Raw genomic sequence first — 26,375 nt, 5'->3', positions numbered from 1 at the left:
CCTCATTATTGTTTTGACTATCATATTAATTCATTAAATAAATTTACGTGTATGAAAGCTAAAAACGAACAGACAAAGTTAATTTATTCTAGAAGTATGACGATCTTTTGTAATCTTGGATTGGCTATCTCGACATTTAGAATCATTTTCGATCTGTGAGGAAACTTGGAAGTAATTTAATCATAGAGAGATATCGATGATCGATGGATAACTTGCTTAGATATTCGTCGGGATGTAATGTAATGTAATGTAATCAATATTTGCATGTACACTCTTATATTACATCTACGAGTCGCCATAACTCTCATAAAACATCAAATTTAATAATTATTTCAAATGTTTTGCTGCATCATCTGTTGAAGGTGTATTTTTGTCTGTTGTTGCATTTGCTTTTTAAGCTCTAATGAAAGTAATGTCTGTTCTCATGCTTACCTTTAAATTTTGCCGACAGAGAAATCTTTATAAATATTTACTCCTCCCCTCGCCATGAATGTACATACAGACCTAGCTATGTACGGTTGCAACTGTAAATCCGTTAAAAAGAGAACAGCGAAGCGAGAAACCAAAGAGAACGAAGAGAAATAGAGCGAGAGAGCTGGCTGGCTGGCTGAGAGCGCAGAGCAAGATAGCGGATAAGAATAGGGGTTGAGTCAATGATGATTTGTACATAACGAAAACCGCCTCTAACGTTCCCGGGCCTTGCGAAAATTCTGCCAGCATCCCCAAAAGCGATATGTACTCGGGCGGTCTATTGGGGCTTGTGCTGCTGCTGCTGCTGCTGCTGTGTCAACACAGGCAGATGGAGTGGGAGAGGGAACGGGAACGGGAGAGAGGGAGTACTGTAACTGTGCTTTTTCTTTGTTCGCAACAACCGAACGCCCTCTAACACATGCAGGAGCTTAAATATATGTATGAATGAATGAATGTATACACAACCCGAGGCCATGAATATCACAAATTGGAGGATGGTATAATATTTTCATGCATTACTATCAATATAATACATAATATACATACATATGTATGTACATTTGTTATGTGTAATTATGCACTTTTCCACTCCAGTACATGGAAGGCAGCATGGACTGTCTCCAGGGCTCTCGGGTTTTGTGCCTGAAACGAGAGTAAAGTTGTATTTCCTCGGGAGATAGATTGGCCCATGGTGGACGTAGATTGTGTGTGTCCTACACGTACCCGAGACTGAATCTGAATCTGAATCTCAAAAGTACGCATGTACACGCGTCCAGGAGGGAGGCAGTCGCCCCCACCGACATTCACTGCATGATGGCTGTGCGTACGAGTATGTATGTGCATATGAATGTATGTATGTACAGAGGCACACAGGTACGAGCTACACTCGTGCCATGTACACGGATGTATGTATGTACTGTACTCTGTACAGTGTACACTGACTGTACAGTAGAGCTGCATGTTTGAAAAGCTGCGCGCTATCTTGGGTATATTTGGACGTGGCGGACGGGAAGGCATCGGCATTGGCATCGGCATGGCATGGCAGGGCATGGCACGGTATGTGACCAACAGAAGCTGCATGCATACACATACACCCCCGGGTAGTATATAGCCAAAGGCTGGGTCTTGGATACCGTCCCAGCACAGCTCGAACTCCCGAATGTAAGCTTGGCAAATCCTTTGGCCGAAAACCACAAAGGAGATACGGAAGTTGTTTCAGACTACGAGGACACGAGACGACGCCAACAGCGCTCCAGTCGCATTGGAACCTCTTTTGTAAAAGTGTAGGAAATCTGAACGGAAATTTACTGGGCCAAGCGGATGTCAAGTCCGACTTCGAGTCCGAATTCAAGCATCCTTCCTCTAACCGTAGAATCAACCAACAAATATATATAAACGTGTTTCGAAAGTTCCGGCGGTAACGCGTGATTTCCACTACTAGTAACCCATTCCATTCCATTCCATTCCAATCCATTCCATTCCCTGCCTTATACTGTCCATTCCCCCGTCCTGTGCTGCTCCAGGTCGTACGAACAAACGATTAACATAAATTTGCAATTTTGGCCAAAAATACGAAGCTGTCATCATTCTGGATTTTACAAACAACTTCCGACGGAAGGTGCACAGACCCGTCGACCAAGTGCCAATTGACAAAATTGCTTTAACAAACTTTTCGTTTATTTCCGTAGGAGTTGGATATGTCCTTTCTGGCTACCTTGGATGCCAGTGCCTGGCAGGTATTTATCTTAACTTTACTCTTGCTATTTATTTTTGTGTTATACACCTAATTTGGTATTACCATAATCAAATCGGCACACCGGTTGTCCAGACTTTACGCATTTGATAGTGTGACTCATGCGAGTATCTGATGGAACATATTTTCCATAGTAAATTTTAAAAAAGGACATCCAAAAGACATAAATCAACTAAATCATGAAATCAGCTGAGCTCATTCAATGACTCCTACAATGGTAGAGGGATTAATGTCATTTGTCAATACAAATGGAGTGCTTAAGTTTATTTGTTCATAGAACTATGGAAGCTAGAAAGATGCTTGTAATATTTCAATGGCGCTTCACAATAATATGCAACCTTCCTGACTTTGCATTTTAATCTTTGGTTTAAAAGTGACGCTTCAAAGATGATCAAAGTATAAATCTCATACTCTCTTTAGAGTTCAAAATTTTCCATGGCAAACCATTCAATTAAGAGCTGACATATACTCGTGCTGTACCCTGCATAAGTAACTTTTGAAAGTTTATTCAATCTTTGCCGCATAGTTGGTCAAAACTCTTTTTAGCCCCCCACAAATGGGGTGAATTTGTTCATTTCCCTGACTAGTGAGCTTAAATAATGCAATTATCTAGAAAAAAAAAACACTCAGTACCGCAGACTACGGACAATCAAATCATTTATGGTTAGTTTCTTCCGGAAAGTCTGCAAGTGCTGGCCCAATATTTTGACGTTGAAAGTTGAAAAGTAAAACGCATAAGGGCGGTTTTCGGGTCAAGGCTTGCAGTTAAATTGCATTTGATTTGCTCATATGCGGGTTAGGATAAGATAGGGAATTAGACTTAAGCCTCAGCACTACGGCAGGAATTCATCGATCAAATGTGTCGAAATGTGTGCTGATAAACTCAGGTGACAATTGCTGTATTAATATTGTTCTACTCCTTCAGTTGAAGAGTCGCACAATGAAAGATCAAGAATGTATAAGTTTCATAGGCTCGTAATCGCTTCGTTTGCCCCTTTTGTTTTGGCTCTGCAAATTCTCATTTCGGGCAGAAAGAGTCACCTCATCAGCAATGAGCGGAGTGGAGTGTGCATGTGTGAGGGTGGGGAGGGGGATGAGTGTATTTAACCGGACAGCGGTCGGCGGTCGCTTATTCCTGGATCCAGTTTTGGTCTCGTATTTGCACTACGACTTATCCTCTGTCACCGGCAGTTCAGTTCGCAGTTTCCCAGTATCCAGTTGTTGTTGTTACTGCCTGGCGGTGGCGGTTGGTTGGTTGGTTGGTTGTTGAAACGGTGGCGTTCTGTTTGCGCAGACCTGTCGACCAAATGAACCGAATAATACATCAAACGTTCTTTAATGGGGGTGACAAATCCTCGACAGTTGGCGATACTGATTACTTTATGAGTGTAGATGGCGTGAGTGTAGTGTCGTTGAATATTCGTTGCTGGATTTTACTCCACAAAATTAATCAACGACCGTGAAATGAACCACCAAAACATGCACACAAATATGATATAGGCAGCAAACTCTTACCCACCATCGATCTACACATTTATGTGTGTAGTATGTAGCGCTTAGCATCTGTCTTTCTGTATGCTGATTTCGTTAGAATAAACCGATTAATTGGTCTCACTTTTCTATGTGCATGCAAAACGTGACAATTGGTCACAAATACCCCGTGGCCACACACTCAAATACACAAAGAAATGTCATAAGGGGCACACTAATGATTTAAATATATGTATATTTGTGGCAACAGTAGGGGGATTCATATTTCTTTATGAGTAAGGTAAGGGCACATGGCCCAGTCAGCAAAAGGAAGCCAAACTTTAGACTGAACTTGGGCTTTCTTTAGTTGGAAATTTCTCTACATCAGCATCCACTTATAGCACATATTCCCCTCAATTTGAATGCCATAATACAAGTCATCGTTATTTGTACAAAGTATCTTAAGGATATTTCATGGCTATTAGCTTTCGCAGCTAATCTGATGCTCCGCTCTTTGCTTGTTGGTCTCACGCCTCCATCGCATTATCATCGAAAAATTCGGGACGATATTTAAAATCTGTTGGCCCCGGCCTAAGCATGTGAAACATCAGAATTTGTATAATCTAGCGGAAGTAATGGCATTACCAGCAGACACACAGAAAGACAGACGCCCGACCGACGAGCGCGCTGGCTCTATTATATTTGAAGGCCAATTATATGCATAAAGGGATTCTCGAGATAATTATGAAATGACGTACCACGGACATAGCCACGGCCACGGTATCCTTATCCACGTTATCCAATGTTCTGGGTAGGCTAATAATTCGATATGTTAATGCTGAGCTCCGTTTTGTGGGTAGACAAACGGCTTCAGGTTGCACAGAATGGCAGGAGAGCCACGGCCAGAGAGCCATCGCTGGCACACCGAAAAAAGCGACCCTAAAGCGCAAAATAATGGCACGTGACCATACTTATGCCATTTAACACATGAGGTATTACTACAAGGCAGCAGTGCAGTTCCAATCGTTCAGTCAGCGCACTCTCCTGGAGCATCCACCCTCTCCTGTGCCGGGATAATCTTTCCGCCGCAGCGCCGCTCCGCCCGCACGAGGATGAGGACCTTTCCTTAGTGGGAAATTGGACTGAAGAGACTATTGAATACTTCAAGCTAAAAAGTGAAAAGCCAAGTAGTGCGAGTGGCAACGAGCGACGTTGCGGCGACACGCATATGTTTTTTCTGGGGCCGTGCGGCGGTGTTTGTTTCTTTGTAGGAAACACACACCTGAGTGGTCCATAATGAAAATCAACAACCCAACAACTGCCGCCCCTCAATGGAGACTGAAGTACCAGAGGGCTGGTTCTCGTTCTGGTCCAGAAATTATACGAGTACCCCAAACAACACACCACATTGAAGGCGGATACATTACGATGCTTGGACACGTGACCTGAATGCCGTCATTTTAATTAAATATTATAAAAACACAGTGCCACGGATTCAGTCGCGAGCGAGTGTCTTTTTGTCAGCCTAATTTGATAACACATTTTGTTATACTATCCGAGGGCATTCGATTGTTTATTTCTGTGGAATTCCTCATACATATATGTGAAGCTTCAGTTTTCCGATTTGTGGCTTACAGTTGAAGAGTTTAAATAGTTGCGGTTTCATTTCATGATTCTTATTCGATTTTAATTCAATACAAATAATGTGATTTAATCGGACATAGGCACGTAGGCACCTGCATACATATCTACATGTGATTCATAACTGAATATTTGCCTTCTTGCTGAGATATGTATTAATATACATAAACATATGTACCTGCATGACAGCGCCATGCGACGGCATCCCCACAGCACTGTACTTATCACGTGATTTATATTAATGGCGGCATATCATGTTTCACGCGTGCTTCGTTGGTGCTGGTTTTGACTGCAAAACAAATTTGTCAGTGGGGGTCGGCACGCGCTGCATTTCGGCATAAAGAAGTTATCAACGGACAGGTCGGTCGGGTCGGTTCGAATCGAATTGAATCGAATCGCCATAAGCAATTGCAAAACTCTCTGCAGACGCCGGCACCTAGCCAAGCCTCTTTTCCATAAATAAACACACAAAATGATCAAGAAGTGATCGAGTTCTGCATGGTGTAGCGAAATGACTTTATTAATCAATATCAATAAATTGTAAGTCGTTTTGTAATTAGTCAGAGTTGAATTCAAAATGTTATTTGCAGCTGATATTGCAATGAAAGTATTTTCTGGCACACACTCGATTTTTGAGATTTTCTGTAACCTCATTTATGGCAACTAGAATCAAACTTGATTTAATTATAGCAACATATAAGCATATGTATGTATGTATGCATATTTATTGAGCTTAAAAACAACCGTAACATGTACCGTCGCTTTGTGCTTCATTTCATTTCGTTCTCTTCTGCGCAATGACATCCATCGAACCCACAGGCGGCCCACTAGCCAAATTATGTTAATTGCATGAGACTTCGCTACTGTTGCTGGACACCAACAGTCCACCGTCGACGTCCATGTTTCGGCTTGGCCATTAGCGAACATACTTAATTATTATTTTATTTTATATTTGGTTATGGGTTGCCAGCACCTGCTGAAATATTTCAAATCAACAAGTCTTTATATCAAACCAAAAATATATTTTTTGCCGCTATATCAAATGACTTTAAGTAATAAGATAAATTGCTCAAAATACATATACACATGGTGCATGTGTATGTATTCACTTGGCAGTGTTTAACCAGTTAGTTTGTGTGACACTGGCTCTTTAGTTCCAGTCGTCGCTGACGCGTGTAAGCGCCCCTCAAGAAAACTCAAAAAGTGGGCAAAAAAAATACGGCAAAATGGGAATATCTAATTATGGCTTGGGGGCAGGTATACAACTACATACATTGCTTGTATGGTATTCTCACGCGCATACGTAAAGAGTGTTGGGCAACTCCTACAACTACCACAAAGAAACGGTTAACGTTCAGCAACATTTCAGTTTGTACGCACTTTTGTTTTGGGCCCATCTTGATTCAGAAACGCATCCGCGGGCCCCGTTGCTTATCTTTTGCATTACAATATACGCACATCCGTGATAGATATAAAAGCATTGCACATACTCTTAGTAGTACTACTATTGGGGGCTTTTGCTCATTTACTAACAGCTTACATATGGCTGATGGTCTCAAATGGATCTGCAACCAGCCATAAAGTTGTCGGCAGGGATAGCTCCTTTTCGGCTTAAATTACAAATATAAACACCAACAATTATAATTATTTGCCATTCGCAGCTGATAATACACTAAACCATACATATGTACTAGTTTAATCAGTGCCGCTTTTCGCTCTTCTTGTGTTCTTTTGTGGTGTGCACCCAGTAAATCCATTGACGCGCCGTCACGCACAAAAGAGTCGTGAAATGGTCAGCGATCGGTCGGTCGGGCGGCGGCAGTTCATTAGGTAATAAAACATGAATACTGAATTGCGTGAGGCGCCCTTTTTAGCTTATAAAAAAAGGATCCTACATATGTGAGAAAATTATCAGTGCGTTGGAGTCGAACGAAATTGCCACTATTAAATCGAGCGAATCGTAACTACAGCCACATCGGCACTGGGATGGACTGGAGGACTGTGGACGGGCATCAGCGGTGCAGACACATGTCCAATTTGCAATAAATAACAGCAGACGGTTTGCGGTTTGCCATTCTGATTCCAAGATTCCGAAAATTAAAAGCAAACATCCAAATAATACGACGAGATGTAAGCATTTCGATGAGTGCAAAAGTGGCAGCAAAGGGGATGCTTAAGGGATATAAATTCGACTATAAAATCATTAAAAACGCTTAATAATAGTTAGCTTAGCTGTACTTAAATATGAGCACCACCAAATGGTATAATTAAGTAACAATAACGAAAGGATCAACTTTTTATACGAGTACTCATCAAAGGCAGCAAGAACTAGAGTCGGAAAGTGTAGGAGGAGGTAGAAAAGGTGCAGAAAATACACACTAAAATTATGAAAATCCATGAAAATACCCAGATCTGGGTACTATAAATATACACATGCAAATGCCATAGAAGCTATCGGTCATAGATCAGGTCTGATGGCTGTATGCAAGACACTTGGAAAGAAGTCCTTACACAAGCTCCAAGTTTTCTTAGAGTTTCTCTATTAAAACACATTAACCCTGTCATTTATGTGTATAATAATGATGGAGCTAAAAGCTTCTGGCTCAGACTTGAGATGTGCTAAAACTTTTGGATATTTTCTCCTCATAAAATTTCAACTTATCATTTCCCAAAGTTGAATTTTCGCTGCAATCAGAAGGGTTAATTGTTCCATAAATGGAAATAAACTTATTGCAGATAAATAAGTACGAATATAAATGATTACATTTGGGTACACACTCGCTCATATCTATATGTAATGCATACATATAAATGTATATACGTAATCGCAATCCCAATCTACTGTGGGTAAACACAGCTGCAAATATATTTCCTTTTGACCTCGAATTTAAATGGACCGCTCGTCGTCTGTGGCTCGGTGGCTGTTCTCTATTGGGCTGCTCGCTGAATTGCGAAAAAAAAGCAGAAGAAAAAAACAACACAGAATACAGAGCGGATTAAAGGTGCACATGAGCACAGCCGTAGGAAATAAGCTGCAAACATCCGCCTGCTGCAACTGCATCTGAAAATACACACACACTCGTACAGGACAGGGCAGGGCAGGGCAGAGCGGAGCAGAGCAGAGCAACATCAGAGCAACAGCCACACACCGACGACAAAAAACCTCTGCCTCTGCCTCTGCCTCAGAGAACTGCCGCGGCCCGTGGAAGGGACTAAAGCTACGACGACGCTCGCTCGCTCATCTTCCCCGCGGCTATTGGCGTCGTGCAACATTGCAGGAGCCTTTTTCCACTGCTGGCTGCCTGCCTGGCTATGAGCCATGGCCCAGGCCATGTCGCTGATGATTCGTGTATCGGAGCAGGAGCAGGAGCAGCAGCAGCAGGAGACGGAGACGGAGACGGAGGCCGCCACCGCCACAGCCACTGCCACACAGCTACAGCTACAGCGTTTGGCTGCCAACGGACGGTCGGTCGGTCTGTCCGTCGGCTTCTCCCGAAATTTGAATCTGCCTGCATCTGAAGACTTAACGAATATGAACGAAAGGGCCCGCGGCAGTTACTACACTCTAAGAGCCAGAGCATGGGGCATGTACTCGGTACATGTGGCCGAGAGTGAATGCGGAAAATGATGGCGAAGTAGTTTCAGATACAAACACTCAATCACTCGGGGTTCCTCCATTTGCATACCGCCACTCGGTACTCCGCACTCGGCATTCGGCATTCGGCATCCTTAATAACAAAACTCCGCGCCGCATGCCTAAATAGATATTAATACCCAAAAAACCACTAGGCAGTACGTGGAGTATTTCCTCCTAGACTTCTTAATTGCCCAGAAAACGCTCCAAAATGGTGTGGCAGGAATCGGACAACTGACATTAATGGGTGGGTTTAAAGGTTTTAAAAGTAATATATTTATTTTTGGGCAAACTTTATGGCTATGCAGTTATTTGCATTTAGAATGCACTTGTCTCCGGCCGCCAAAAAAAAAAAAAACAGAAAACAGAAAACAGAAAAACGGACCAGAGGGACCCAGCAGCACCAGCAGATAAAGGAGATCTGCAGAGAGCCACAGATTGGCAATCACTACCATGAGAGAGGCAGTCAAGGCAGTAGTCATGCAAGTCCTGCGGCATTCACGAGTTTCTCCCGGGGCAATCGCATTTAAGACGCATCTTAAATGAGGTGCTCCGGCTCTCTGGAGAGTTGAAGACAGCAGCAAGAAGGAGGCACACTGGTGCAGTCAGGCATCCAGGCATCCAGGGCATCTGAATCCGATCCAAACCGAAGAAAGCTGCCATTTTCGAACCAAAATTACGGCCTGTAATATTGCACATACTCGTAATCGACTCCCCACAAGTGCTAAGTATGCGTGTATGCCGGCGATTACGACTCACATCATCGGAGTGTAGGTGTGGTGGCAGAGTACATACAGAGATTTGCAACAAAAAAACAAACTCGTGTACTCGCCATGCATTTACCATAAACATTGACCACTGTACTGTGCATCACGATTTATGGCAATGCTGCGGGGAGGAATGGGAATTAATTGGTAATGCGAGCACTGCATCAGTGCCGACTGGTCGAATCGGAACTGAAAATGGCGACCTGATCATCGATCGATCGATCTCTTGTCGTGGCCACAATTAAAAATCGTGCCGCTGCCATGAAAATCGTCGAAGTGGGAGGGTGGCTCTCTACACTCGCAATTGTATAATACTCAACTTAATACTGGGCACCCTCGTCGTACACCTGATCAGTCAGCTACCATTTGGAAAGATTTACAGCGCTCTGCTCTCAGCTCTGTGTGTGTCTGCTTTTGGTAAGGTAAGCCAAGTAACTAATATGAGATAAATGCATATGTACATGGCTGCACGATCTGGCTTTCATATTTTTGATTGCCAACTTAGTGCCGCCGGAAATATAGTTTCCCTTTTGACAGAACTATGTCCTGCTTTCATGGCAACTAAATTTAGTAAGCGGCTGAATTAATTTAATCCGTTTGAAATAAATAAAAGATTGTCTACTGTCATAATTCAATTTGAGCCAGACAAATCTTTAAATTAAACGTCTTAGCCCAACAAACCTAACTGATTCAATTCACTCTGCTGACTAATCCTTTTCGCGTTAAATCTAGGAGCTAATTGTGTCAACTGAATAAAGGAATGTCAACAAGGCAGCGGGGAATAGAAAGTAGGAACTACTTATATTTGAGGCTACAACTCGGTGTAGATTTTTGTTTTTATTTTTATTTAATTTATAAATATTAGCCAGAAATTCAAAGACAAATCACGTTGCTAGTGGGTTTACTTTAATGCCTTTTCTTTTGATTGTAAGCGGATTAATAATGGAGCGTGTTTGCAAGGCACAAATGAAAGATTTTTAGAGATTTTCTACTCTTTCGTAGATTAGGTTTGCCAGGATAACAAAATGAACTTGATAATCGAGATAGTGGGATCGTTATAGACGTATGCAAACCAATGTGTAAGTTAACAAGAAATGTGGCCAGAGTAGTGAACATTTGAGAAAAAGTGGATAAGGGTTTCGCTGCAATGAAAATTTCTTTTTATGTTGGAGCTGCATTAAATCGATATTCCTATTCGCATTCCTTTAAATGTTGAGGATTTTCTTGAAAAATAATCAAGCAAAATTGACATTGATTGAGGAATGATGGTATTAAACTATAGCTCAAAGTTACACATTGGTGGATAGATTATCCCATACCACTTGCTGACTAAATTAAAATATTGAATTACATTTTTGTCCACCATTTATGATCCTCGACTGTTGTTTTTGAGTTGCTTTTCTTTTAGTTTGTTTTGATTTGCCTGTGGATGGGATTGCATTGCTGCCTTTGATGGCAATTACTTGTCAACAACTGTACCTGCCATGTATTAACAATATTTGAATATGAGCATAGTTTAAACAAAATAAAACTGTTCATGTTAAAAGAAAATGTTATCAGTGTAAATGTACAGAGTATATGCACAAAGCCATATCTTTGGCATATGCATGTCCTTATGTATTAAAGCCTTCGCACTCGCATATGTAAATATGTACTGTATGCATGTACTTAGTATGTGTTTTGAGTGGAGAGAGGGGGGAAAAATGCTGGAGAGCATAAAGTACCCGAAGCGAAGGCAATGGGGCACGTACCACTGGCAATATTTCAGGCGTCCGAGCGCGCAACATCAATGCCCAATGCCTGGGTTTTTCCTTCCCAGTAGCAAAAGTTACAACCCTAAGGGCACACACAGAGCTCGTTGCCGTTGCCAACCCCAGCTTTCCGCATTATTTTCCAACCCCTATATGCAGCCACACACACAGCCACACACATATGTATCTTCGTTTTGGCCGTATCTGTATCTGCTGTGAAGCTGTATGCCTCGCCACCCGTATCTGTGTGTGCAGAAGCTGCAGTCCGCAGCCTCTGGGTTCGGCCCATTGTCTAGTAGTCCGCTTACGGGGCGGGGCTTCCGAAATATAAATGGCTGTAGCGCTGCTCTCGCCTCACTATATGCCACATGCACTACCAGATACACGGCACACGGCACACGGCCACGCGGCCAGTAGCTCAAGTGGTATTGGTAGTACGTGTACGTGTGTGGCCAACTATGCGCTCTTTACAGGTTTTGCTTCGCCTCTCTCTTGCGCTCTTCATTTCGGTTGCTGCTGCTGTAACGTGGTGTTCGCCCGCTCTCAGCAGCATCATTCTCTTTGCCGTTGGACGCGAGAGAGAGAGAGAGAGTGTGAGCGTAGAACCTGCTCCTTGTGTATGTGTGAGTTTGTGGCTACCTACCACCCATACCATGACACAGAGATTCATCAAGCCAGCGAACGGGCTTAGGCTTTGGGCGTTTTTCCTATGTGTTTGTAAATAAGCCCATACATGCATCAGTATATAGATATACGTATATGGGGGTTGATGGCTGGGGGATGGGGCAACAACCAGCAGCAACAGCAGCAGCAGCAGCAGCGGCAGCATTCAGCATCGCTTGTAGTACATCCCCCGAAGGTTTTTGGGTCCAACCTGAAAATCCAACATCAGTCGAAAAATTACCGTCTGTGGCTGTGCAAAGGTAGAATTTTGTTTGCGGGTTTTTTCCTTTTCCACTGAATATTGTGTGCAGTGTGCAGTTCGATTCGATACGATTCGATACGATTTCGATTTCGATTCCGTTTCCGATCGCGGTGTAACCATCCATCTACTTTTATGGAAACCTTTGGATTGCCAACGATTTAACCCGACGGACGCCACACCACGCCACGCCAGCAGTACAGTGGATCGATTGTACATAACGGAAATGGATACACGAGTGTACACACGATAAGCAAATAGAAACTTTAAAGATACGACTACGATATCTACTCGTAAAGACTCGCAGTTGCCTTACCCAGTGCCAAAAATCAATTTTAAATAAAATTACTTAGTGATTGTACCTGTCAGCAGTAACAGAACAAAACAAAAACAAACACAAAAACAAAAACCACAAAAAAGGAACCACAAATCTACGCATATGCATTCTATTTAAATCAAAGCACTCTACTACTTTTAAATTAAATTAAAATGCATATTTTACATCGCACAAACGAACATCAATTCGAGGATCAAAAGTTTATGATGGTAAGCAAACGAATGGAGTACTTTTACCCACAATTGTTTATGCAAGTTATCAATCAAAGAATGGACGGAAAAGTTCATCAGTCGAAGCATTCCGAGCATTCCTATGCCACATAATAATAACAGACATCAGCCAGGACCGTCGAACGTCTTTAATTTGTTTTGCGGCCTTTTGATATGCTAAGGTCCTCGCTCAAGCTAATTTCACGGTGGACTGCAAAAGTGCTCTATGGAAATTATCCATCATCCGAAATCCATCAAATTAACGTTGTGTCCGAGGCAGCGCAAAGGCTACTCAAAATCAGATATTGAACCATCGAAGCCATCGGGGCCTGCGCCTGTTGATTGACACTCAAATTTCCTTGGGCACTTTCAGGCACGCAAGCACTTTGCCCAATTACACCCAACACACACACACACACTCTGAACTCTGATTGCCATATTCGCAGGCTGATTACCATTCTTGACTTGACTCGAAACATTCTAGCAGCAAAAGCAGCTAAGATAATGACCAATTTATAGTAGAGAATACGTTTAATCTGTATGCCACATTTTACTATCTTACTCGGAGGTTAAGGGACTTTTGATACATTCGGCTCCAAGCCGAAATCCTGGTCCCAAAGATTTCCGAATAACTCTTGAAAGCTTTCGACTCACCGCCGCTCACTTTTGTGGCTTAGAAAAAGCTCCGTCATTGAGTAAATAAATCTTCGAATAAATAGGAGAGATCGGAATGGGAGATTGACTTTTATTTGCTTTTAGTACTTGTATTTTCTGTATTTAGACAAGATTATTGCAATCAAAGTGAGGAAATTTCCTAGAGGAATATGATACATAGAGATTTAGCCTATATTTTCATTACAATTTCCTTCCTTATGCAAATTTCTATAAATTGTTAGAGGAATAAAACTTTTCTTACTATTTGTACACATGCAGAGCAAAATGTATCGTATACTTTACATATTCCCTAAAATCTGGTTCCCACAGTGCCCTTACCAGTTTTCTTAATATGCAAAGACAGACGGGGGATGCCTCCCATGAAATAGGTCGAAAATTTAAATGTATACTTTAGGGGTCGTGGAGGAAAAAATACGAGCAAAGAAGGCAACCCAGCCCCTGCACTCGCAGAGTACGATTATTCCGTGTATAAAAAGACTTTTTCCCACTCGGACTTAGCTGGCTCCCGACTTATGCCACACCGACGGCAATGGGCAGTGTGTAAATCTAAGAAGGAACAAAAAATAATACTGCTCCAGAACAGACGCCCGCCTCTTTTGGCAAATGCTGGAAATGCGTGGGTACATGCTCCCCCATTTAATTAGCCAAATTATATGGTGCATCTGTCTTCCAAGAACTTTTTTGATGCCCGATAAAAAATAGGGCAATTTGCGGGGCAAGGGCCAGAGATCAAAACAAAACAAAAACACAGCCAAGAGGTTGGAACGCAAAAGTCATCGCCCACAAAAATCACCATGCTCGATGCTCGATGCTCGATGCTCGCCCTCAAATGGGCATGCCGAGTATGTTGGCATTAGCTTTGGCCCCGTCCTGCATGGTTGCCTAAATCAGGTAAAATCTGACTGGGACACTCGCGTGATGCGTTGCCAAAATAATTTATGAGATCGGACCGCAACACATCGTCAATTTGCGTGCGAGATGCCCGGCTGAGAAATAATGCCATATAGCGCAACGCTCTGATATGCGTTTCAAAAATGTTCCCATCACGGTTTTTAAAATATCAATAAAAAAGATTTAGGCTTTGAGCATTTTTTTTTGAATAAACTGCTCGATCTTTAGTTTATGTTGAAGATTTATCGGCACCGCTCTGATTTATTGAATAATTTCTTTATACAATTTATAATAATTATTCACGTTTGCAGCATGCAGCCCACACAAATATGAATAAAATGTACTCCCGCTACTCAGGTTCTTGCATGGCTTTGTGTCAGTTTTGAAACAGTCAATCGTTTGAGGTTTGAACTCTTTTGACAGAGTTCATACAGTTTACGATGCGGGGTGTCGTTTTTAAGCGTGTCTTGAGGGAATAAAGAGGGAATACAAACACATTTAGAGGTTGTGGGGGAAACATTTGGAAGCAAAGTAAATTGACAATTTATCTAAACACCAATGGCCGTATAGAATGCAATTTAGACTCGCGAAAGATGCATTAAATATTGAAGTCAACTTTTGAGAATTAGCACATGTAATGGCTATGAGCTTCTATTTTATCATAAGGCCAACTATGTGTATTCAGTTCTATAAACTTCCTGTATGGTAGTATGGGTAGTATGATTCCATATTGTAGTTCTAGCTCTAGGAGTTACACAGCTAATTCTCGTCCGACTAGGAATATATAAGATTACCTCGTTTTGCATAAACCAAAACGATTCCAATATTTAATCCCTTTCCCTACCGAGTTGTGTCTTATATAAGTCGGCTCACTTGAAAGTTCACCGTGAAGCGGAAATGCGCTAACAATTTTAAACAAAACATATTCAGAATTGCGGTGAAGGTGCAATAAACAGACACAGAAACAAATGAATATGCATATGCATTTGCGTTAACTCCTTTCCTTTTTTTTTTTGCAATGATAAAGCAGAGTGTAGATTCTTATAAATCCACTCTAAAAACATTTCCGTTCCATACGCATCAAAATTGATTTCATTTGCAAAGAGGAAATTAAAAAGTCCAACAAAACTAAATTGATTGGCAAGATATATGTAAATGTTCATAACACAACGTGCCCACAACGATCTCTTCTCTCCACCTCCACCTCCACTAAAGCACTCCACCAAAGCACTCCACCAAAGAGCTCCACCAAACGAAATCAAGTGTCGGAACGTGAACGTGAACGTGAACAGAACGGCGTGTGTTAGGCTCGTGGCAAAGGAAGGAAGCAAGCCAACATTGCTCTCTGCGCTGGTCTGGGCTGGGCTGGACTGGGTTGGCTGGGTTCCTTAGCAATATTGGCCCTGGCCGTGGCATAAGGTACCGACATGAAGTAAAAGGAAGAGTCCAGCAAGGGCAGCAAATGGACTGCAGTTGGCTGGGGCTTTGCCTTGCTGACGTTCAAGCCGGTCTTTGGGACTTGGTCTCTCCACAGATTGCAAACGAAGCTAAGGTCTACCTGTAGGTTTGGCTTGCTGGCTGTAGTGACTCTTTGGCTCATTCTTCTATTCGTCATTTGTACGCTAGAACATCGGATCTGTCCGACCCAGTCCTGCGCGACTGTGGCTCGATTTTGTTCCTGCAAAGCAGCGCAAATACCCAGCAGGTTTAATACATTTATGAATGAGTTTTACTACTTCATTAAGGCCAGTGGCCCTGCTTCGTCATGGAGCGAGCTTTGGTGGAGCGCGTGCTCAAGCCTCAGCCAAGAATCTGAGCGGAATGGAATCGCAATACGCAAAAATCGATTATCGTTCGTTGCACATTTCCATTGTTGTGAATATTATTATATTTAGTGTTTGGAAGCTTCCTCTTAAATTCGTTTAATTTATAGCCCAAAAAACGCACTTGGCCCCTGCCGACAGATCCAAATCCGACAGACTTGCAGTTCGAATAACCAAAAGCAGCAGCACCGGACATGGAGCTGCATATGTAATATAAATGGAAATGGAAATGTACAAATTTTAAGAGTCCAGCGTGCAGCATGGAACTCAGCACAGAATTTGTGTAAATGTTTACTGTTTCTCTTCACTGGCCATAAATTGACTCTTGTTATGATTAATGACATAAATATTATCACAATATTAGCATTTCTTGTTCTAACAAGCAGCGCGGCCCGCATATCCGCATGTGTATCCTTCTGTGACTCCAAGTGCAACGTTTTCGTGGCAGCCAAAAGCCAAGCCCCCCACAATTCCATCGCCATTTAACTTGACAGCGTAATTAAAAAGTCGTGACCATGCCATGGAAGCCAAGGAGCCTGGCTAAATATTAGGGCATACTCGTTTTATATGTCGTCTTATAATTGACGGTGTTCAAGTCTGCTCTGGTTCAGGCACAGTCCCAGTCCCAGTCCCAGTCCCTGCCCACAGGTAGCGCGAAAAGAATGCGAAAAACGCGCTCACCTTAGTAGTATTTTTTCGTATCATATCTTCGTCGAGGAGGAATGATGATTTGGTGCCGCAATTTCAGTAATAGCAGCAGTTGGGATCGACATCAATTCCTTCTGGCTCCTGCTACCGTATAAGTGTATTCAGAATCATTACGTCATCGGCTAAGAATTCGAACGTGCCCTGCTCCCGTTCTTATGGTAGCCACGTGCTAATTAAATTATTATTTGAAGCCGCAACAAAGTTAAGGGATTCATTATTCTGCTCGTCTTTTTTTTTCCTGATCACTTTCAAGGGTCATCATCATCATTTTGACTTAAAGCCTGCTGTGCAGCATTTCGGCAACTATTAACTCTATAAACGAGCTGGCAATATGTAAATGCCTTGTGACAATATTAAATGTTTGCTTGAATTAAGAAAATAAACTTCGAAGCTCCGAGTAGCTCCGGAATGGTGTCGAGCTAATTGTTGGATCGTTTCTATGGCCGCCATTTTTGAATCGTGATTCACCCGTCACAGAACGTTGCAAACGGGCAAACAGCATTTCGAATTAAATTGCATATTTGTTGTACATAGAAATCTCAAAATTATTTGCAGTTCTTTATGATGCATGGATAAAGTGCTTACCAACTGCGCTTAACTTTGATATTAAAATTTGATTGTCTACAGCTGAGAAACTGAATATGAAAGTCAACGATTGATTGAGATTGATGTAGATTAACTGATTTATTGATGTAAAGTCTGTACTTCAACAGCGTTTTACAGCGCAATTTATAAATTAAAGATTGAAGAACTTTACTTGGTGTAGTTTGATTAAAATATTTATACACAAATTCTAAAACAATTGAATTCAATTCTATTACATGACAACTACACAGTGGTGGACTTGTAACGCCCCCTGTTGTTCCCATCTGACAGAATAACCGTTAGAGGGCGCCAAAAACGGAGTTGTTGGGCTTTCTACATGTTGTAAATCAAATTTAAATCAATTTGGCCGGTTTTGTGTAACTTCCCTTTTGCTGTGGAAAAAATGCTTAATTTCTCTATACAAAATCTACGTTGTGGCTGCTGCAAACCTGCTACCTCCAGACCAGACAGTCATTCATTTTAGGAGAGAAATAAAACATAAAATTGTGCATGAAGCTGCCAAGGTAGGACATGGAGTGGCTGTGGTTCATGGATATAGTTATATTAAAGTGTTCCGATTGGTACAAGTTTTTTGATAAGTTTTACTTTATACAAAGTCTACCTTACGACTGTTTAAATTCACTCAGCATTCCTCACCCTTTCTATCTTTAAGCCCTGAAAGCTGTGCAGAGCTTAGGTGAAATTGTACGTTGTCACATTTGGAATAACATTTAATAAATTACTTCAATGAACATAACATGAACTTTAAAAGCAAGTGAGTCGATCTAGACATGGCGACATATCCTATCCACCAGCTTATCAAAAAAAATATCAAAAAGATAAAACTAAAAATGTTTGTCACTTTATTCTCATACAGAAATCGATTGTCCAGTCATCAAATCTATGCCATAGAAAGATAATGTCTGGAATGGTTTAGATGGTAATTCAAAATACTCAAACTGCTTATTCTGTAGAATATCGAAAGGTTTTTAGTTTCCATTAGGATCAAACAGCTGCTAGAGAGTAAAATTTTCCTCATTTGAGATCTTTAAATGGAACATATGTACATACGTATACCTAGAAATAGAATTAGCATACCTAAAATTGTTATTTATTTGTAATATAGCAGCATCCAACTTCTACTGCGTGTTTCAAGACTCTGCTCCATGGGCAAATACCCTCTGATATAGGGTATAAGCTTGGATCACATTGGACTAGGAACTGTAATAGGTTGGCTGCGAAAAGAGAACCCTGATTTCGGAGTCAAAACTCTTTTAATGGCAATTGATCATTCGCAAGTGGATAACATTTCATTAGAATACCAAGTGAAGTGCGCATTTATGTACATACATACATATGTACATCTATGTACTCTCTTGTGTATGGGCTTTTTGGGGTATGTTGTATGGTGTATGGTATCCCAGAGGTATGATTGCCGTTCTGAACACACTCGAGGTGAAACTATTTCGACCTGCTCAACAGCTTCCAACTGTCTACCTGTGGCTTCAGAAAAAAAGACAAAACCAGATAGTCAACCAGCGCTAACATTCGACCATTCGAACCTTTATAATTTATTTATCTTTATCTTGAATTACGCCATGGGAGTATTGACCACGGTAAGTCTGTAAAATTCAGCATATTCATGTCGGCAATGGCAAACAATGGAGTATAATTCTGAGTTTCATGTGATTGAAAACTAAGAGTTTCCAATCGAACAATTAATAATAGAGAACGAGCTGAATATAAATAAATAAATAAATAATAATAACAGCAAAAAGGTAAACTCGCCCCAGCTCGCGCCTCACTCCTCACTCCACACTCCTCGCTCACATTCGCCGGCAAAGGGTCAAAAGCATTGCCCAAAAAGCCACGCATCCAGTTACTCCGATACTCGTGGAGACTGCCGGGCCAAGACAAGAGACTGATCTGAAGAGTCGCCACTTTGACGGTATTGAGTGACGGCAACCGTCGAGAAGCATAAGCGGGACGCGGACCCAGCCAGATGGATGAGCCATGCGCGTATCTGCGCGGCTACCAAAAATTAAATTCAATTTAGAAGAATACAAACCAGACATGACATCTATGCAAACTTTGACCCCCCTCCGCAGATATTCTAATACCTAAGAACTCTTCTACTTGATCGCCAAACAGTTATTGGAAAACATTAGCCGAGAGTGTCGATGATCATACACTCGCATGTATTCACTTGGGATTTTTCTTATAATTAGACTCAAGCACGATTATTGCAGAGTGTTTTGCTAGAAATCTCTTGGAAAGAGGTCTTGGAAACCTAGCCCAACGCCGAAAGTCGAAAGCCGAAAGCCCCGAGAGTCGAATATTCAGGCAAAACAAAAGGCAAACCAAGCAACCAACCAACCGGTTTATCTGTAGTCTTTGGATATTCTATTTGATGTTGGCAAATGACAAGATAATCCAAAGTAATCAATCAAAATTATTTAAATTTATTAAGCCACAATAAACCTGAGCCCAATTCGCAATTGCCACGTTCTTAGGCTGAAGCTGAAACCAAAAGATCTGACACGGCCCAGAAGGTCTGTCTATGCCCTGGCACCCCGGTGAACCCAACGATCAAGATTACTGGCGGGTCATTTACACATATACAAAATAAGCAACATGTTGGTACATAAAAAGCGTACACAAAATAATGATTTAGTGAGCAGTCTATGGGGCAGTGCAGTAGTTAAATTCTATAGAAATTCAATCAAGTGGAGAAGCGTCCGCTGAGGGATTTTCGAAGACACTTCTTACCGAAGATTTCAAATAATACTGGCCTGGGAATGACTTTGTATACATTTTGAACATTCAAGTGCATATAAAGTGCCGTCGGCTCAATGAAAAGTCAATAATTACTGCACGAAGATTGGCTGTCTGCAGCAGGTGCCCGTGTTTGGTGCCGGCCCGCGGCAACGAAGGATCTTCCTTTGTGTTGGTTGTTATCAAATATCATTTGAGAAATAGTTGAAAGCAATTGCAGGACAAGCGGAAGAGCAACTGTCTGTACGAGTCTGCAGATGAATGGAAATTATTTCAGCAACATTCTCCACACCACAAGGGGAATGCGCACACCCATCTCCATGCTTCGCATACTTCCAACAAGATGAATATTGTTTTTGTGTAATTGAATGCGCCATCAATTTGACTTGGTGAATTAAAACGATGCGAATTTGAGGAAAACGGCGAGTATGAACCATGAGCCAGGGTCGGCCTTGTTTGGTTGCACTAGAAGAAATGCCTTATTTGGACCACAATGCCTGGGCCACTTCAATGCGATCCATACATCTGTACACAGGTAGATTGCACATTTGCAATTGAATAAACATGTTCAATTTTGTGAAAACTCAAAGCTTTTGTGTCAAATTACTGTCATTCTTTTTTCCGCAATCCTGCGGACACAATGAGGAATTAAGTAGCTTGGTGAATGTAATCAACTAGGAGTCTATGCCCGGGACCCTGCTCATACCTTGCCTTCCACTTTCTGTATATATTTATGTAAAATTCCGCGCAACATTTGTCAAATTTTTAAGAATCAATAACCGCATTTATGCGCATAATGTTGCGCCAGTGTTATCAGCTGCATCTTGTATTGACATCGTATCCGGTATATTCAAAGGCCGCACACGGGATGGGCGACAAAGTAGAATGTTTTGTGGCGATATCTTCAGGCCATTCACTAAGCAGCTAGCTTCCGACCTACACCCTTTATCCTGTACAAATACATTATCACAATGAGTGAGAGAGACCTTAGCGGCAATTCCTTAAAAACCAACTCTAACGGTAGGGCCACGGCCATGGCACAGCGTAACGTACTGTAAGCGCTTCCATCGCTGCCTTTTGTGACGACTCCACGAATCAGCGCCACCGAAACGAAGTTGACGTCGACGGTGGTACGTTGGTTGGGTCTTTCTGCGTATAAAATATTTGCCTGCCTTTTTGGCACACTGCCGAGAGACTAGTTTTCATTTCGCGTTCGTCTTTCACGGCATAGGGTTCTATTCTGTTTCGGTTTCAGTTCTGTTCTTGCCGTCGGATCGGGCCAAAGCGCGTGTCGATTACTCTGTCGATTATTCCACGTTCGAATGTGTTCCTATAATATATTGTGCTCTAAACTAATTCAATTTAAAAGCATACATTTAATAATATCAATCAAAAATGTGTGACCTAATCATCGTTTTCCATGCGTGAATTTGAAGTTTCTGTGAAGTTGAATATGATAACATGACTTTAGCGTATGTGGATATGCCTGCGGTTCATGTTCAGGTATTTTCAGAATCTATTTAAAAGGTTTGGCATCATCTCAAGCGTACCTTACAACAACAATAAACCCACAAAAGCTTCAGTGCCAGCCATAAGAACATAGACATTGAATGATTCCATTGCGAGTTGTTGCTGCCGATTCATGTTTTTGGATCTTTCCGCGTAACAGTATCGATAGAGTTTCCCTCCAAAGACTTTGTGTGATTATTTATATGGCTGTGTGTGTAAAATATTAGCCGGTACTAAAGGTTCTGATACAACCATTGTGATGATGCTTTGGCATTGTGTACTTTAAACTTTGTTTATGCTCGATTTAATAATAATAACCGACAGCGGCGGATTTAGCAGGATCAATGAAAAATTTCTACATTTAAATAAAAGAGAGTAAAGGTTTAACCATCTCAATTACCTTGATATCTGGCGAATGTACAAATCGAAGAATTATTTCTTCATAAAATATGTGGCTTATGTGGCCAGAGATATTTCCATCTGCTGTATCCATCCAGATTTACAATCCACCGAGTTGAATTTTGAATATTGCTGTGCCGCACTTTCCAAAAATTAACTTATGATCCGCATTGAATGATTGTCTCTCGTAATAGTTCAAATAGTAGATATTCCTATCTATCGAAGCATCAAAAAACTGCTAAAAACATTTTGTAAACGGTGATCTGTCAATGATTAAAGGATCGAAATCTACAAAATCTCTATATAGCTTGAACAACAAAGAAACTATAAATCTATCAAGACATGTGTCCTTTATTTCATTTCCAAAAAGCAGTCTGTAGATTATTCTGTTTAATTAGTAAACTTCGATTCAAATATTTCCTATTCCAATTAACTATTTTTCGAAGAACCAGTTGCTTTTCTCTCGTTTCTTGCTCGTAATATTAACAAACTCTCTTGTTTTATTTATTTTTTGTTATCAGGAGCGCCTTAGTGGACATGGGAGTCTAGGATTGTCCAGCAGCAGTGCGGCTTACACGACCCATTCCGGCGGACACACGGGCCGAAGCGGTCCGGCCACGGGTCATAGTGGACACAGTGGTACTCATGGGTCAGCAGCTACCATGCATCATCAATCACTTCAGTCTGATTTCCAGCCTCCGTACTTTCCGCCACCGTTCCACCACTCGACGCAAAGCCCGCCGCAGCAACAGGTAAGTTATCGAACTCTCTCGAACTCAATCAAGTATTTCCAAAGTTATTTAGATATCTGAGTACTTGCAGAATCACGGTGCCCTCGAATATCTGGGCACGGATCCGTATGGTCAGCCCTTGTCATCGTTACACCATGCCCCGCTCCATCACTACAATCAGTTGGCGGGCCTGAGGTCGACGCAGGATCAACTCGGGATACATAGAACCCACAGGGAGGCGGAGCTGCAGGGACATGTTGTAAGTGAAGCAAAATTAATACTCGCAAATAAAGCAGAAGGCTTCAATCTAGACAAGCCTTCAATCTTTCGTAAATTTAAGAATTTTTCCTGCCTCTTGCATTCTTTGCTACATTCTTGGCTTTGCAAACCCAAGGGAATTTCCAAGGGTAGAGGCCGGGCAACTCCCGCTCCAGTCCGGCCCCCCTGCCATAGAAGTTTGAAGTTATTTTCTAACGAATTCCATTCGAGTGCATTAAAAAAATTATCCGCTTAAACATGCTAAAAATGTTCTTGAGAATATACAAAAACCATCTTGCAAAACAACGATGGGAAATTCCTATCCCGCAGAAGGGTGACTCGGATACTCAAAATGTTGATGAAACTTCTGCCGTGCCATGCAGTAAAACGCATCATTTTTTGGATACCAAAAAGGCGTATCCTCCGCCAGGCACTTGTGCGCATCTGTACTCATGTACGAGCGAGGATGTACTCGTACATACATACATTTTATGCAAGTATGTGTGCCAGCCGGTTCGCATTATTCCCAAGGCACTCGGATTGGCTAGGCTCCTTCAACCCCTTGGCAAAATTAAAGACCCCGATGTATCGTAATCTGGTAAATTATGGTCACGGTTTTCAACAAATTTACTTAGCCGAGAGACCGACGCAACATTGTACGCGTACTGCAGATGCAGATGCATATTTATGTACATAAATATGTATGTAAAATGTAGTAATTTTTGATAGCAGCGGATGTACTCGAATTTACCTCATAAAGTTTCGATGCCCCGCCAATTGAAGTTTCCTTCCTCATAGTCGTTCCGCCCCCGAAAATCGAGATAAACCAGTTGAGGGCGTGCCACATCCTTCCGTTAATTTATATAAATATATGCTATTTTATTTCATTTAGTGTTTAAAATATTCTAAATTTATTATGTATATTTTAACAGTCCCAGCTGGCTCATGGATTTCCGTACACAGACAGAAGAGGCGACTACAGCAGTGCAATATCGGCAGGAGCAGCGCATGGCACACGGCTGGGCCATGAACATGAGTCCCTGGCCCTGCATCAGGCGCTGCAAAATGCTGTCGATGATGTACAAGCACCTGCCATAGATGACAACGTAGCCTTCATGTCAGACCTTCCACTTATTAAAAGTAAGATTGAGAAAATATTTATTTTTAGATTTAACAAACCTTTTGAATGGCTTTGTCCGTCTGTTTCTTGGTCAACTTTTCTCCAAGTTTATAATTGAAATTTTAGACAGTTCTTTCTTTATAATAGTATTACCAACATCCAGAACTTGTTGACATATTTATAAAGACTTATTTTTGTGAGTGATTGACTTGAAGTTAAAAGTTAAAACATATTCTCCAGATACATCTGTGCATAATCATTGATGCGAGTGGAAACAATAAAGTTTCTGTGTGTATGTAAACGAGTTATGTACTCGTGCACGAGTGAGTGCCTTACATTTTAGAGCTTGTAAGTGCCATAGCTGTACGAGTATCATACTGTGAGCAAGGCGGAACCTTGAACACACCTAAACAACAATGAATGGCTGTCCAACCCCCAGAACGAATGATGTTTTGAAATAGAATCTTGCCCTTCTAATTGGCAGGATTAGGGGTAAAATGATCCCTACGTCCTGCGCTGCCCTCACACTTTACCATTGCCAACAATAGTAATAATAATAATATATTTCCTTTACAATGAACTCGCACAAACATGAACATATTCCCCCTCCAGTCGCATGCACGAATGTCTAAACTAATTTTGAGGTTTGAATTTTTCGTGTTGCGTTTTTTTGTAGGCATGAAAAGCGGCAAAGATGCAGGGAACATTGGCTCGGGTTCCCCCAGTGAGGTATTCTGTGCAGTTCCTGGTCGCCTTAGTCTCCTATCGAGCACGTCGAAATATAAGGTCACCATTGCGGAAGTGCAGCGAAGACTGTCGCCACCCGAGTGCTTGAACGCCTCCTTGCTGGGCGGAGTTCTTAGAAGGTATGTTGTTTATGCCTATAAGTATCCATGAATAAGTTTCTTTATCCATATGTGTGTGCTCCTGCAGGGCCAAGAGCAAGAACGGCGGTCGTTTGCTAAGGGAGAAGCTGGAGAAGATTGGCTTGAATCTGCCAGCGGGCAGGCGAAAAGCGGCGAATGTCACACTGCTAACATCTTTGGTGGAGGGCGAGGCAACACACTTGGCCAAGGATTTTCACTTTGTTTGCGAGACAGAGTTCCCGGCCAGGCAGTTGGCCGAGTACATTGTGCGTCATCAAACAGAGCCCAATGATTCGTATAGACGAAAAGAGCTAATCCTACACTCCCAGCAGGTAATTCTATAAATATAAATGTGTTATGTTCAGTACTTTACTCTCTATAAAATCCCCTCCACAGATTACAAAAGAATTGATGCAGATTCTCAGCCAAGATCGAACGACTCATTTTGGCACAAGATCACAGCATTTGCTGGAGCCGTCGATGCAGCGACATTTGACACATTTCTCCCTGATTACGCACGGCTTTGGCTCTCCTGCAATAATGGCCGTTCTCCACGCTTTCCAGGTGAGCTTCAAACTCTAATCTAAATCTTAGAATTTTAGTGCTTAAATCTTGAATTCTCTTGCTCTTGCAGACATTTTTGAATGAATCATTAAACTATTTAGAAAAGTTATATCCATCGAATGGCGGTGGTATGGTGTCGTCATCATTGGACAAAAGTAAAATGGACAACGAAAAGAAATGATAGGCCTAGGTGTACATTGCCACAGATAACAAAAAGCAAATAGTATTTTAAGTATACTTTCAATAGTACGGTACGTTAGATACGTCAACCATAAAATAATAGTATACATACCTGTAAATTAATTTATTTAGCTAAGGTGTAAATTATTTAATTTTTGTATATCTTTATCTGTAATTTGAATGTACAATATTCAAACACCCCCTATAATATACAAACATCTAATTTATTTAACTTAGACAAATGCATCGACTCTTTACAAACTATTACAAACGAGATGATCTTTAAACAAATAAACAATTCATTTGTAAGTAGAAATGATTAAACAAAAAAAAAAC

At 41.5% G+C, this 26,375-nt stretch overlaps 1 protein-coding gene across 6 annotated transcripts; it reads left to right on the top strand.

Annotated features, from left to right (window-relative positions):
• The first annotated feature begins 1,995 nt into the window (after positions 1-1,995).
• Positions 1,996-26,311, top strand: LOC117589244 (transcription factor AP-2-epsilon). 6 transcript variants are annotated; one of them, XM_034281013.1, is made up of 9 exons: positions 1,996-2,089; positions 2,160-2,207; positions 22,842-23,072; positions 23,125-23,310; positions 24,242-24,449; positions 25,106-25,295; positions 25,363-25,627; positions 25,692-25,859; positions 25,930-26,040. In XM_034281013.1, the coding sequence occupies exons 2-9, from the start codon at positions 2,169-2,171 to the stop codon at positions 26,038-26,040; spliced, it is 1,398 nt and encodes a 465-aa protein (XP_034136904.1). In that variant the 5' UTR covers positions 1,996-2,089; positions 2,160-2,168. The 6 variants fall into 6 exon arrangements, with proteins under 6 accessions (XP_034136904.1, XP_034136906.1, XP_034136900.1 ...); XM_034281015.1 differs by lacking the exon at positions 1,996-2,089 and having other exon boundaries at positions 2,169-2,207; positions 23,143-23,310; XM_034281009.1 differs by lacking the exons at positions 1,996-2,089; positions 2,160-2,207 and adding an exon at positions 12,899-12,955 and having other exon boundaries at positions 25,930-26,311.
• Positions 26,312-26,375: the final 64 nt, after the last annotated feature.

The sequence above is a fragment of the Drosophila guanche genome, unplaced genomic scaffold (assembly GCF_900245975.1).
Source record: "Drosophila guanche unplaced genomic scaffold, DGUA_6, whole genome shotgun sequence".
Taxonomy (NCBI): Eukaryota; Metazoa; Arthropoda; class Insecta; order Diptera; family Drosophilidae; genus Drosophila; species Drosophila guanche.
The sequence above is the reverse complement of the archived record's forward strand: the minus strand, read 5'-3'. Positions and strand labels throughout refer to the sequence as shown.

What these genes read in the sequence shown, in the direction of transcription:
- LOC117589244 (XM_034281009.1), top strand. Translation starts at nt 12,899, where the DNA reads ATGCATATTTTACATCGCACAAACGAACATCAATTCGAGGATCAAAAG. An exon ending in AGACCTTCCACTTATTAAAA is followed by an intron (nt 24,450 to 25,105) that starts GTAAGATTGAGA and finishes GTTTTTTTGTAG; the next exon opens with GCATGAAAAGCGGCAAAGAT. An exon ending in TAATCCTACACTCCCAGCAG is followed by an intron (nt 25,628 to 25,691) that starts GTAATTCTATAA and finishes TCCCCTCCACAG; the next exon opens with ATTACAAAAGAATTGATGCA.